At 36.1% G+C, this 15354-nt stretch overlaps 1 protein-coding gene across 1 annotated transcript; it reads right to left on the bottom strand.

The window, feature by feature from the left end:
• Positions 1 to 217: 217 nt before the first annotated feature.
• LOC134699026 (uncharacterized) lies at positions 218 to 3772 on the bottom strand (the record flags this gene model as incomplete). Its single annotated transcript, XM_063560718.1, has 1 exon — positions 218 to 3772. A coding segment is annotated over one exon (3555 nt), but the record flags the coding sequence as incomplete, so codon positions are not given.
• Positions 3773 to 15354: the final 11582 nt, after the last annotated feature.

The following is a 15354-nucleotide window of genomic DNA, read 5'->3' as shown; positions in this document are numbered from 1 at the left end:
CATCGTTCGAAATATAGCCAAGTACTATTTGGCTGTCAGTATAGAAATGAAAGTCTTCATTGTCTATGTCTAATTGATCTTTAATAATCTCTGCTATGTCTATTCCAAGCACAGCAGCACACAGTTCAAGACGGGGTATAGTATGTCCGTGCTTCGGAGCAACCTTCGTTTTTCCAATAAGGAATCCTATATCACTAGTTTCTCCTGAGAACACCTTTTAGTACGCAACGGCGGCTACAGCTTCCTTCGATGCATCACAAAAAACATGAACTTCTAACCTACTTGCATTCTCAACTGAATAAATACAATACATTCTTGGAATACACAAATCACAAAGGTTCTTCAACGAGTCAACCCATAATTTCCAGCGTTTATGAAAATCTTCCTCTAGCGGATCATCCCAGTCGGTAGATGAAGAGCATGACATAATCTCGCGTAGCAATAACTTTCCTTCTAGAGTTACTGGTGCGGTAAAACCAATGGGGTCGAATAAGCTGTTGATAGTAGAGAGCACCCAACGGCGCGTGAATGGCTTCGGTTCTGTATCGACACTAAATACAAAGGCATCTAAATTAATGTCCCATGATATGCCTAGACTTCTTTGCAACGGTAAACTCTCTTCGTCAATGTCAATGTTTTTCAAGTCTTTCGCAAGATCATCTTTAGCAAATTGTTTAAGTACTTCTGTTGAGTTCGACGCAATTTTGTGTAGTCTTAATCTGCCGCCTTTCATCAATTCACTTTGTGTATTCTTCACTAAATCAACGACTTCGCACACACTTGAACAACTTATTAGTCCATCATCGACGTAGAAATTCTTAGATACAAATTTCTGAACGTCTAGAGATGCCGTTTGGACAGATCTACGCAAACCATATGTGGCAACAGCTGGTGAAGGGCTGTTGCCAAATACATGAACTGTCATTCTAAACTCCTCCAGAGGTTTACTTAAATCACTATTTGGGTGCCATAAGAAACGAAGATAGTTGCGATGATCGGTCTTAACACGGAAGTTATGAAACATTTGTTCCACATCAGCGGTTACTGCAACGCGTTCACGACGAAACCTAAGCAGAACTCCTTGAAGACTATTCGACAAGTCTGGGCCCGACATTAACACATCATTGAGGGCTACACCTCCAAATTGAGCGGACGAATCAAAAACAACTCTGATAGATTCTGGCTTTCGAGGATGGTATACCCCGAACATGGGCAAATACCATCGCTTATCATTCGGTAATAGGCTTGGTGCTTTTTCAGCATGACCACGTTCAAATATTTTGTCCATAAACGACTTCACATGTTCCAACTTAGTAGGATTACGGCGGAAATTCATGTCAAGAGAATTGGCGCGTTTTAACGCAAGAGCTTTGTTATCTGGCAATGGTTGAATATTCTTACGAAATGGCAAAGGTGCGGTCCAATGCCCATCAGTGTCTTTTTCAAACTCAGAGTCCATTAACCTTAGAAAACGTGTATCGTCCACTGAAAGTCCTATTTTGTTATCCTTATCTGTTTTTATAAACAAATCGGTTTCAACCTTAATTTTACTTTGACAAGGTTCAAATAATGTTGGTCGACCGCTATTTGTGATGTATGTTTTGTATACAGTTATTTCAGGCATATGTGCATTTCCAAGACAGACTTGTCCAACAATGACCCAACCTAAGGGTAACTTTTGTGCAAATGGGAGCCGGTCTCCCTCAGTTCTCTGATCTAAAACATAATGCACTGCAGATATGTCTCGACCAATTAATAGCTCTATTTCTATGTCTTCCATCACTTTAGGAATATATTTGGATATTGATTTGAGATGGGGATATTGAAACGCAATTTCTGTAGACGGAATCTCGTCTCGGTTGCAAGGAATGTCATTACATTCTATAATGTTTGGCAATTTATACATACAACTTCCATCTAAAGACTGAACAGAATATCCAGTTCCTTGCCTACCACTCGCTTGAACTTTACCAGCACAAGAAATCAACGAATAATTAATATCAGGTCCATGATCCTGGAATGCGTTAAAGAGATTAGATGTTGCTAATGTATGCGAACTCTGATCATCAATCATTGCGTATACAATACGATGTTTTTCAGGCATGTTGTGATTTACAATTTTTACCGGAATAATTTTGGCGCATGATTTGCTTGTATTTTCAGGATACCCACACACCTGTGTACACGACACCTTAACATCATCACCAGAGTCCTTGGTCCCCTCCCCTTCTTGGACTGAGACCTCCACATGAAGTGCTGTGGGATGTGATTGACTCTTACATATAGCACATTTAATATTGTCACATTTACAGTTTGCAGCCCTATGCTTTGTTGGACCACAACATTTGAAACAAATACTGTTTGTTAGAATAAAGTTTCGTCTTTCCGATAAGGGTTTCTTCCGGAATGCCATACAATCATTAAGAAGATGATTTGTCTTGTGTATCGGGCACAAATTTTCCTTGTGTAACTCATTGTTTGTTTTTCTTTCCTCTGCAATTGTTTCTGTTTTATGAGTAGAAATGTTCACATTTCTGTACGATTTCCTATACGTGCGATCTTGTTCGCTTGCACTACTTGTTTTCTCATGAGTACCGGTAAGTTGAAAACTTGGGTCATTCTTCATTTTAGCGATTCTCTGTATGAATTGTTCGAAAAATGTAAACGGAGGATAGACACATTGTTCTCGTTCCTTGTATCTTGTTGCATCTGATGTCCATTTCTCACGGAGATTCCATGGCAGTTTGGAAATGAGGAGATTAACTCCTGTCGAGGAGTCAAAATACGAAAACAGAATGTTATACTGAGGTTGACATTTTATTGAAGCTATTTCAGAAGCAAGGTCTGCTAACTCATATAAGCGTTTTGGGTCTTGTTTGTCAATGACCTTGAATGACGAAATTCTTCTTTTTAAGCATGTCTCTATGACTTCTGGCGAACCGAACCTTTGTTCTAGTCGTTCCCAAATTTTCTCAACTGCTAAACCTGGATTTATCGCATTACATGCACGAATGGTTGACGCATGTTTTGATGACTCAGGCCCCAGCCAACGTACTAATAAATCGAGTTCTTCTGTAGATGAAGTGTCTAATTCTAGCATGATGCCCTTAAAACTTATTTTCCATGAAACATATAGCATGGGATTATCGTCAAATTTCGATAGGCGATTTAAGATGAGATCTTTCTTAATCAAAAAGCGACTTAGTCCAGTGGCAGATTGTAAGGTTGAATCATCTATTGTTCTTGGTTTAAATGCTGAAGCAGATGCATTTAGCGTTGACACTGGTTCAATATGACTTGGTTGTTCATAATTATCACTTGTGAACCTTTGGCTAGCCTGACCATGTGGAGTACTAGATGAAAAAGTTACATGGTTGTTGTTATTAGAGTCTGTCTTTGTGTCCCTACGGAATCGTTCATCAGAATCTATTCTTTTAACTAAAGTCTGATCATGATCATCTAAACTTAACAGATAGTCACTTTGAGCACTTTTCAACTCTAACAGTGCCTCTAACTCTGCTGTTTGCTTCCGAATCTCAATCTCAGTTTCTAAACACTTTAATCTAATACGTTTGGCTTCAAGTTCTTTTGATTGTCTTTGTTGGGTAGCTGTACTAGCTAATGTTACAGAATCTGTACTTACAGATGGTTGTTGTGGCACAGGAGAATCTATGCAAAAAGATTGTTGCACAGGTAGACTTCTATCATGAGACGCCTGCACAGACGAACTTCTTTGTGGAGATGGCTTATTACTAGCGTGAACTTGATCAAAGCATTAATCAAAGTCTGAAAGTAGTTGTTTAACCAATTGAATGTTTTTGTCCAATGATTTATCGTAATCATCTCTACTTTCACAAAATGACTGTAATTTGTCTGAAAAGGCATGTCCTTCAGCTTGACTCATCTTTGCTGTTGCTGTATGAGATCTTTTACTGTGATGTTACATGACCCAAAATCAAAGAACACTATAAATTTGGATATGTTTATTCCTCCTTCTACTGAGGGTAAAAGACTACAAAAAAGAAAATAACACAATGTAAATGACAAGCAAACATACATATATCAATCATATGATAAGTCATTTATAACAAACAATCAATACCAAACATAAAAATATTGGATGAATAACACCGACTTTATACTAGTAAAATCTTGAAAATAAAAACAACTTTTTACGATTCACACGTTCCATACAGTGAAAATTAAAAAATCTGACATGACCCATGTGATCAACTCATTTGACGATTCGCACTTTTCATACAGTGATTTGAACAACGTGACTTGTGTGTGAAATAATTCAAAGCGTATACTTTATAATCAGTAAAAATACTTATGTAAACTTTATCTAACAATAGTTTTAAGATAAATAAATGTAAAGAACTTACTCTATGGCGCTTATAACCAGCAAATATAAGTGTTGAAAGCAGAACAAATTTGACAGGAAATGCGTCTGACATTACAGAAATACTAAAAAAGGAAACAAATCGGAAATCCGTTCCGGTAACATTACATCATTAATAATTTAATTTTGGATTGGCTGGCGTTATTTTGTTATCAGCCCATAGACATAATTTAGTAATGTGATCATGAGGTCATTAACGTTTTTTCATGGTTTTCTACGGTTTAAAATGGAATTTAGAATGTAGCTAGTTGAAAATTTCTCTGAACACAACAATTAGTTAGCAAAATTTAAGTTGCACTTCATAGCTCACATAAAACGCAATAAGTTGCATTATCATGCAAATTTAGTATGCATAGTACCTTCGAACGAGGGAAGAATACCCCTCATCATGTGGGTACTTTTAAAAATATAAATTTCAGATTAATGTATAACAATAATTAGAACTTATTCCGTTATTTTACTTTACATCAATTCTCCAAATGGAATTTTGTGACAGGTTGATAAGTTCTGTTGTAAATTTTGAGCTAGTTTGTTAGTTCTGGTTTTGACTAATTAACCGCAAAGAGGAACTTTGTGACTAGTTGATATTAAGTTCCTTTTGACTTTTGTAATCAGTATCTTGGTTCCCCTTTCTAAGGTTCAAATATAAAATATTGCACTTTTACTTTGCATCAATTTTCGAAATGGAACTTTGTGACTGGTTGATAAGTTCTGTTGGAACTTTTGGGCTAGTTTAATGTGTTAGTTTCAGTTTGGACTAATTTGGCAAAAAGGAATTTTCTAGCTAGTTGACATGTTCCGTTGGAACTTTTCAGCATTGTTCCGGTGAAACTTTTAAACCAGAGGAAGAACAAAGTAACTTGTATATTCAGATTCAATAGTTTATTAAAGTCTATATATAATAAGTTCCTCTGGAACTTTTCGGCTAGTTAGTTCTTTCTGCTCTTTCTACCTGGAACTTTCCAACGTCGGAACAAAAGAGCATTTAATTTGCGCACACTTTTAAATAACCCACTACGCTTGTTATTCAGTGTGCACCAAATGTTTTAGCTCATCTGGCCTAAAAGGCCAAGTGAGCTTTTCTCATCCCTTGGCGTCCGTCCTCGTCCGTCGTCCGGCGTCGTTAACTTTTACAAAAATCTTCTCCTCTGAAACTACACGGCCAAATTTAACCAAACTTGGCCACAGTCATCATTGATGTATCTAGTTTAAAATTCAGAAAAAATACACAATATATTGATTCTGATTTAATTTATTTGTCTGTATGGTCAGTGTTCTGATTACCATGGTCACAGATAACTGAAGTTTTATACCCATTCATCTAAATCTCTACCAGCAGGGAGTCTGATAAGAGGTTGTAATATGTTGAATGGATTAATTAACATCAATAAATTGTGCAATTTGATATCTCCTAAATTTTAGGATGAGATTTGGCGTTTGTCCTATAACTGCATTGTACTTTCTAGATATACGAAAATTTTCAAGTTCGCTCAATGATTGTACCCAAGATTCCCATTGTTGATTTAGAAGTTCTGGAAGTGGATCGTCCCAATCAGAAGTAGATGAAGATGAGAGCATCTGGTGCAGGAGTAATTTGCCTCTTATTATCACTGGTGCAGCAAAGCCAACTGGGTCATACAGACTGTTAATTGTTGACAGAACTCCGCGGCGTGTAAATGGCTTGATGTCGGAAGATACTCTAAAGGTGAACTCGTCCAGTTCTGTGTTCCATGAAAGACCTAAGCTCCTCTGCATCGGTAGATCTGCCGATCCAAGGTCGAGGTCTTTGAGATTTTTGGCAAGGTCATCTGGATGAAATGCTTCGAGCACTAACCTGCTGTTAGATGCAACTTTATGCAATCTAAGTCTGCCATTGTCATATAAAGTTTGTTTAGTTCTTTGAACAAGATCAATAACTTCCTCTGGAGTTACGCACGAGGTAAGGCCATCGTCTACGTAGAAGTCGTTGCTAACAAACTCTTTCACATCAAGTTCAGCGTGTTGGACAGTTCGTCTCAGACCATACGTAGCCACTGCTGGGGACGGACTGTTGCCGAAGACGTGTACTAACATCTGATATTCAGTTAGCGGTTTATCAAAATCGTTGTCCTTGTGCCACAGGAAGCGCAAGAAACGTCTATGTTCATCAATGACTCTGAAGTTATGAAACATCTGTTCGATATCAACGGTTACGGCATAAGCTTCTTTCCTAAAACGGAGTAAAATTCCAAGTAGGCTGTTATAAATATCTGGACCTTTCAACAAGACGTCGTTCAAAGATAGTCCATGATGTTTTGCTGAAGAGTCGAAAACTACTCTTACACTTTCTGGTTTCCTTGGATGATACACTGCGAACATAGGCAGGTACCAGCACTCGGTACCTGGCGATAGTTTGGCTGCTATCTGGGCATGTTCTCGGTCTAACAGTTTCTGCATAAATACTAACACATGTGTGCGCTTTACGGAGTTGCAACGTAAGTTCATGTCGAAAGATTTAGCTCTACGCTCTGCAATTTGTTTGTTGTTTTCTAAAGAAGGTTTGTTGGGTTTAAATGGTAGTGGGGCGATCCAGTGTCCATCATCTTGTTTGAAGAATCCTGATGACATAATGTTTAAGAAGGTTTGATCCTCTATTGACGTGCCTTCCTTTTCGTCTAGTTGAGTCTTGTTGAAGATTGGGTCTAATTTCACTGACATGTGGCTATCACACGGGGACAATAATGTAGGTCGTCCATTGTTCAAAATTACAGTTTTGTTTACATTGACAACATTTTGTCTTCCTAGGCATACATTCCCTACTATAACCCATCCTAAGGGCAAATGTTGTGCGTACGGTACCTCGTCGACTCCTATACGATGTTCAATAACATGGTGTGCTCTAATTAGGTCACGGCCTATTAACATCTGTATTTCAGACTGATTGTCAATGTCAGGAATACAACTTGCTATGTCCATCATGTGTGGATAACTTGAAGCTACAACAGATGACGGTATTTCTTCCCGGTTGTTTGGAATGTCATTACATTCGATAATTTCAGGTACGTTAAGATAAGATGATCCGTCAAGTGACGCTAACATGTATCCGGAAGCTCGTCTTCCACTCGTAATGAACCTTCCTGCACAAGAAGCAAGTTCATATTCTGTTTCAGTGTCATTTTCGCCGAAGAAGTTGAAGAAATCTGACGTTGCTAAAGTCCTGTTGCTTTGGTCGTCGATCACACAGTAAACAGTTTTGAAATGATCTGGTCTCTCGGAGTGATATACTTTGGCGAGTACTATCTTAGCACATGATTTACTTGTATTGTGTATCGAATCACATATTTTGGTACATTTGCTGCTTATTTGTTCCTTAGAATTCTCCTCCTCGTGCTTTTTCTCGGGTTCCGCTGTAATATCTACATGTAAGGCTGACGGATGGTCACGAGAACCACAAACACTGCATTTGACATCCTCTTTACATTTGTCACGGAAATGTCTCTTAGGTCCGCAACACTTGAAACACAATCCTTTTTGCTTAATTAAATCAAGTCTCTCTGACAGTGGTTTAGTACGAAAACCGCGGCATGAGTTGAGCGTATGGTTAGTTCCATGAAGGGGACACGAATCCTCTTTTGACTTCTGAATACTAGTACTATTAGGTGGTTTATTAACACTGTGTCCAATGTCTGTTTTAATGCTTGAAACTTTCGCAGGACTTCGATTTCGGTTTTGTACTCTTGTGTGTTTAGATGTGGATGGTTTTGTGTCTTGATTGTCATATAAAAATCCAGGGTCATTACGCACTTTAGCAATGTTTTGCAAAAATGGCACGAAGAAAGAAAATGGCGGATATGCTCCAAAGTTTCTTGACTTATAACCATTGGCAGTGGTTGTCCATTTTTCTTGAATACTGTAAGGTAATCTAGTTACAAAACGATTCACGCCTAGAGACGAATCAAAGTAAGCGAATGTGGTGGCAAACTTTTCATCTTTGCGGATTGACTCGATCTCAGCGGCTAAGTCCGCTAACTCGTAGAGTTCTATTCGGTTATTGTTCGAGAGTTTGGGAAAGTTAACTATACGTGAGTGAAGTGACGATTCTATCATCTCTGGACTACCGAACCTAGAATCTAAGCGTTCCCATATAAGACGCACTGCAGTAGCCGGATTATGAGCATTAGCACATCTAATGTTCTGAGCGTGCTGTTTTGAGCTCGGTCCCAAATACTTTATAAGAAGGTCCAACTGTTCCAATGGATTTGTATCTAACTCAGTCATTATGTGTTGAAAACTAATTTTCCAAGATGAGTAATGTGACGGCTGGTCGTCAAATGATATGAGCCTAGATGTGATTAAATCTTTCTTCACCATGAACTTGGCCAATTCTTGTGCTTCGTTCCTCTGAGTCGGAACGAAAGGTTGAGCTGTAGGATTCAATGGTCCTAAAGAATGAATAGGAATATTTACATTGTTCACTTCAAGGTTATGTTTGCTCAAATGTAAGGAGTGGTGTGAGCGCTGTTGCTCCACGAATTCTGCTGTACGTTGTTCTGTAATGTTACGTGTATCTAGTATGCTAGCACTACAGTACTTTCTTTCAGACATTTTGTTTTCATTGGCATGTTGAACTACTGGATCAGCGACCCTTGGTGGTTCGTAACTTTCACCATAGTCTTTAAGATCGAAATCCAATGCCTTCTTAACAGCTTGTAATCCCGACTCAGCTTCGTCAACGTCTCGCTTCATAGCGAGGACATTTTTCTCTGCTTTGAGTGTAGCTTCGCGATGCAACAACTCCGCCTCCTCTTTAGCATATTTAAGTCGTGTCTTAGCGGTTTCAAGTTTCACTGTTTGTTTAAGAAACTCTGATTGAGCACTTAGTGATGAGTGTCTTGTTGACACAGTATGACGGGAACTATGTTGGGAGCTACGACTTTTATGAGTTCGTTCACTATTTTCTATTGATCTTCTAGGTAGCAATTCACTTAGATGTTGTTTGACAACTGATATCTTAGCCTTTAAAGCATAGAATGACACTTTGAATGATGCATTCTCACTTTCACTTTCTCTTGTCCTATATGATTTTAAGAAATCAAAATATCTGTTAGCTTCTTTCTCATACTTTTCTGACAGTTTCAGAAGTTCCTCTCTGTATGTTGACGCTGTGGACAGGTCCACCACTGGGTTATCTTCAACGTCTAATATAATAGCGTCTATATCTCGTTTTATAGTTCTAATGATATAGTGATGTCTTTCGTTAGATTGTTCAAAAAGATGGTCTCCATCTGACGTTAGTGTCCTTGAAGATCTGAGCTGTCTGTCAGAAACGGATTCTGAGTGTGACATGTTGAATCTATCTTGGGTTCATCTCTTTAATCTAGATTTTTTACTGTACTGATAAGTCGTTGAGAGTTCAACTGTTTATTGGTATAGACCTCCGGAGAGGGTAAAAAACTGAAAATACAAAATAACAAACATAAGCATACTATTGAGTCAATTAATGTCAAAAATTAGTACATTCACAAAGAAAATGGTTACATAGTTTAATACAAGTAACTCTTGTACACTACACTTCGAAAAACGTCATCAATATATCAGAAAAAGGTTACACGTAAGTATCTATATATGCAATAAAAATGACAGGTTGCATATGTCATTGACTGTAGTTTACATATCGTGCACGATAAAAAATTGACACGTTAAAACTGTGCGGTACTGTAGTTCTAGAAAATTCGAGCGTGACCCTTGTCTACATCGATAAAACACAAAAATAAATCCTAATATGTGGGATTGACAAATACAGAATGGAATTTAAGGGGCAAATGCATACATAAAAAATACAAACAGTACTGTAAATTCACAGCGGCAATATTTTTTCATGTCGTGCGTAAATGAGCACCAATAATCAAAAATGAGTTTGCATAAAATGTATAGTTCAACAATATGCACAACGATATAAAAAATGAGCACAAATATAAAAGGTAAACTTACTCTAGTGGTGGATTAAACTTCAAATAGAAAAAAACAACGTGCTTCAGTTTTGACAAATATCGAGGGATAAAAGAGACTGGGGAGTGAAATGATACAAAAAGGACGACATGGTCAATTCGGCACTTTACCAAAACAGTACAATATGTACATATCATATAAGTATATTTGCACAGCATATAAGTATATTTGCACAGCATATAAGTATATTTGCACAGCATATAAGTATATTTGCACAGCATATAAGTATATTTGCACAGCATATAAGTATATTTGCACAGTATATAAGTATATTTGCACATCATATACGGATCTTTCAACATAATATAAGTATATTTTCACATCATATAAGAATGTTTGCACATCATATGAGTACATTTGCACATCATATAAGTATATTTGCACATCATATAAGTATATATGCGCATCATATAAGTATGTTTGCACATCATATAATGATGTTTGCACATCATATAATGATGTTTGCACATCATATAATGATGTTTGCACTTCATATAAGGATGTTTGCACATCATTTAAGGATATTTGCACATCATATAAAGGTGTTTGCATATCATATGATGACAAGTGCACATCATATAAAGGTAAATGCACATCATATAAAGATAAATGCACAACATATAATTAAAAATGGGAATACTAAGACAGTGTTGGCGTTCCATAGTGGGTTTTCACTGTGATCAACATGATCACCAATGTCAGTCTCTTCCCCACTTTCACTTTCACTAGAATCAGACTGGTCATCTGTTTTATTAGCTTCATTGTCTAATGCTGTTTTACTAGGAGTTTCATTGTCTGGTGCTGGTTTACTAGGAGTTTGGCATTATTTTGCTTTGTGCCCTTCTTTTCCACATTCATTACAAACCCAATCGTTTTGGCATTTGTCTTGTTTGTGTCCCTTTTTCAGGCATTTTTGACAAGTAATATGTGCATTTATGTAGATTTGGCCTTTGTAATATATTTTGGCATTGTACTTGCTTATCCTTGTGAATCTGGGTAGTGTGTCCTCCAATGGTTCGACAAAAAAGATTCTGTCTCCAGATTGGCAGTCGGGCATTTCGCCATCTTTTCTTACTCTCTCTCTCTGAAATAGCTTGTAACGACTACGCAATTAGATTGAAAGAACGACCGCAATTGTTAGAGGTAGTAGTAAAACTCAATGTTTTGGTAAATAAATGGTTAATATCTTTTAATCCAGATTAAACGGAAATAATGATTTGCTCAAATACTAAGCTTACAAGTATTTTAGTTTGGTTTTTTTTTCAATGGAAGATCAGTATCTAACACATCCATACCCACTAATGTGTAACTCTTTTCCATGACGCTAAATGGAATGAGCTTGTAAAAATATTTCCAGAAGTATTACAAAGCATGTAGAAGTTTTTGAAAATATAGATGGAAGATGAAAAGACAGAACTTGTATCTGGTATATACTCAGTCTTTATTTCAGTATGCTTGTGAGGTGTAAGACAATTGTGATATTTTCTATTTAAACGATTTGGGAAATCTTAAACTGCAAGCTGCGAGGTATGTAACAGGATAGGCAATTTTCACCAAAATCGAAAATGTATACTTCGAGACGGAGCGTGAGTTTCTCGCATTGAAGACCCATCGCTGGCCTTCAGTTGTTGTCTGCTCTTTGGTAAGGTTGGTGTCCCTTTGACACATTCCCCATCTCATTTCTCAATTTTACTGGTATGGACCCCCTACACAGTAGGAAATACAGAAGATAACTCCAATTATTTTATAACATAAACAATGGTCTCGCTCCACAATATGTATGTAACCACCTTACGTATAACTAATACATTATTATATGGTCCGCGGCAATCTTATGATATTTAACACAGCTGCGACGTTGCGCCTCATTTTTAAATAGCGACATATCTAAATCAAATATAGTAGTAAGTTACTTTATACTATGGTTGTTCCTTCCTCTTTAATTGCAAAAAATACAACAATATAAGGAAAGATCTATTAACCAACATTCATCGTTTTCAAGTGACAATACATCTTCAGTGGACCACTGAGAGAAGTTACTTTTTAACAGACCAGAAAAACTGTGAAATCTTTTAAGAAGTCTTTTAAATAAATCAAAAAGAATCCGAATCAAATGTGAATTAAAAAACATCGTGACCACAGCATTTCATTTATCTACTCATTCATAATTCTTTTTATTTATTTTTTTGCTTTCAATTTATATTTTCTTTAATTTACTTCTCTCCATTCTCTATTCTTTTCTTGTTAATAGTGTTAGGTTGGGTTTTTTTACCCAGATTTTGCAAATGCCTCATTTCACTATTACCAAAGATTATGATATATCTATTGAACTGTGCTTGCGTATAATTAGAATATAATGTAAAGGTGAAGACTCCTAAGTTGGTGTCCTGTCTGTATCTTTGAGCGAACATAATTGTTATAACCAGAACAAAATGAAAAATAACATTAGAAAACAAACAACAAACATATGTCCATTAGGAACTATACCTAATCAACTGATCTTCATGAGAAGATTATCAGGGAAGTAGAAAGTAGGATGGTACTATTGCACGCGTAAGTATGTCAATTGTTTTACAAGCAATCAAATAGTTTCCCAGGTAACTATTTCTTTTTATTGAACTTTACATTAAAATGCCAGATTTTGATTAAATCATACATGGAAGAAAATTGTTGTTCATGTCACCCAATGTGACCAATCAAAAATCGATATTTCAAAAGACAATGAATTGCATTTACATCAACAACTCATAATACAAAGCTAAAGATTTACGTTTTTACATTTAAATGAAAAAAAGGTGAAAAATGAAATTGACAGTATTGAAACGACATTCAGTATAATAAATTTAATAACACATATCTTAGAGGGTGGTAGAGTAGATGGTTACCCCTTGACAAAACATTGTCAACCTTAGCTTCGCGGCGGTAAACAATGTTTTCTCGGGGTAACAATCTGCTTTATCAACCTTTCAGTTATGTGTTATTTATGTAATGGAGGGAAATACATTGTAGCTAGTTTGTCTACCGAAATATTATGTTTATTTTTATCTCATTGTAAATTTTAATATTAACTAACTAAATAGTGTTTATACACAACAAAACATAGAATATATATTTATTAAGATATAATAAACTAAGATACATACTACTAGACATGATATACATACAATAAAATAAACATCATTTGACGTTTAGCTGTCTCGGTTGTTGTCACAGTGATTGATTAATTCCCAAGCTTGAGAATCATATCAATCGGAAGATCTGAGTTCATGCTTGAACTTCTGATACGATAGGACACTAACTTTAAGTTCATGCTTGAACTTACTGATGGACCTGTTCTTGTTTATGACTACAAGCATGTAGATCAAAAACGTCATTGATAGAAGTCCATGCATGGACTGACATCAGGACTGACTTAGAACAGGGATCTGTTGTAAGTTAGTGTCCGGAAACTTTTAGCACGTGTCTGGTCTATTTAAAATTTAACCAAATTACTGCTATAAGTCCCATTAACTGTGACAAGCAACTTATACATCAATAACTCTGCATCAAATTTGGGGAAATTGAGTTAATAATAACGAAAATATGCGATCTAAAAGATTTTATATACCGAGACAGCAATTTAATAGTACATTATAGATTTCTAAATATAATGAAACCACCTAACTATCTTTAAGGATCGTAAAATTTATTTTTAAGAACACTAAAACTTATAATTATTGAAATTTGATGTACATTTCACTCTCTAAACTCATGTTTTTTACATCTTACAGCACATATTTCTAGCTGAGTTTTCTATATCTTCATACATGTACTTTGCTTCAAGGAAAGTGTGGCATATTTTGCTCCATAATTTGACTTAAACAAATTGAATTTATAAGTACTCTAAATATCTCCAAATTAGAGACTGCCACACAATGCAACACTATTTTCGAAAAAAAAACATTTTCGGATTGTATCTAAGTTAAATTCCAGCTAAACCAGTGCCGACTTTAAGCTTCGGTCACACCTTAACGGATAATTCGAACGGACGACTAACGGATGAAATAAAAAGTTGTCCGGTGACAAAATTGGTATCCGTTGGAAGTTTGTTGATGTACTGACCAAATAAAACGAACACTTAACGAATGCATAACAGACATGCAATGGATATGCAACGTACGAGAAACATAAACAGTCGTGTTATTCTGTAAGGTGTGACCACAGCTTTAATACTGAATTTGATAGTAGCGATGTGCTTATGTACATTTTCTAGGATAAGTTGATTTATTTTGAAGAGATATGAATATATATACAAGAGGTAATTTTTTCGTGTATTTTCTTTAAATAAGTTATTATATTTTAGTTAATAAAATTTTGACTTTTTATAAAAGTTCACCAAATTCTTCGAATCAGATGGTTTTTTTCGGATATTTACAAGATGATATTGTGTGAATAGAAACATACATTGTATGTTAATGTTCAACCTCAGAGCAATTGATATGCATGAAAGCGGTCGGGAAAAAGTACTATTGGAGCTTCACAGAGATTTGGTGTGTGACTTGTTGAAGCTACAACCAACTCATCTTGATATTCTGCTTTCCTTGGGCGAAAGAGTTGTTCATCATCAGTGATGTTAAAAGACATACACCAAATTGTTGCGTCTTTAAATTAGAAACAACAGAAAGTCATATATTATGTGATCAAATTGATCCTCATGTATTCTCACAAACTGACACTTTTATTCGGTCTGACTCGCTCTAAGTTTCCTCGTAGTTTTGTTATGAAAACAGTTGTTTTGTGTAAAAGTAAAACCTTTAAAAATTACAGAAAACTACACATAACTGAGTCGTCTGAACGCGTTGACAGTCTTTTTAGGTGTGCTGATGTGATTAATCATTTATCCATGCATGGCATGGTAAAGATAATCGCTAGTACAAATTTATTTTCAAATGTAGTGTGGTGCCGCGTGTGTATAATAGAAGAAC

The sequence above is a fragment of the Mytilus trossulus genome, unplaced genomic scaffold, assembly GCF_036588685.1.
Source record: "Mytilus trossulus isolate FHL-02 unplaced genomic scaffold, PNRI_Mtr1.1.1.hap1 h1tg000024l__unscaffolded, whole genome shotgun sequence".
Lineage (NCBI taxonomy): Eukaryota > Metazoa > Mollusca > Bivalvia > Mytilida > Mytilidae > Mytilus > Mytilus trossulus.
The sequence above is the reverse complement of the archived record's forward strand: the minus strand, read 5'-3'. Positions and strand labels throughout refer to the sequence as shown.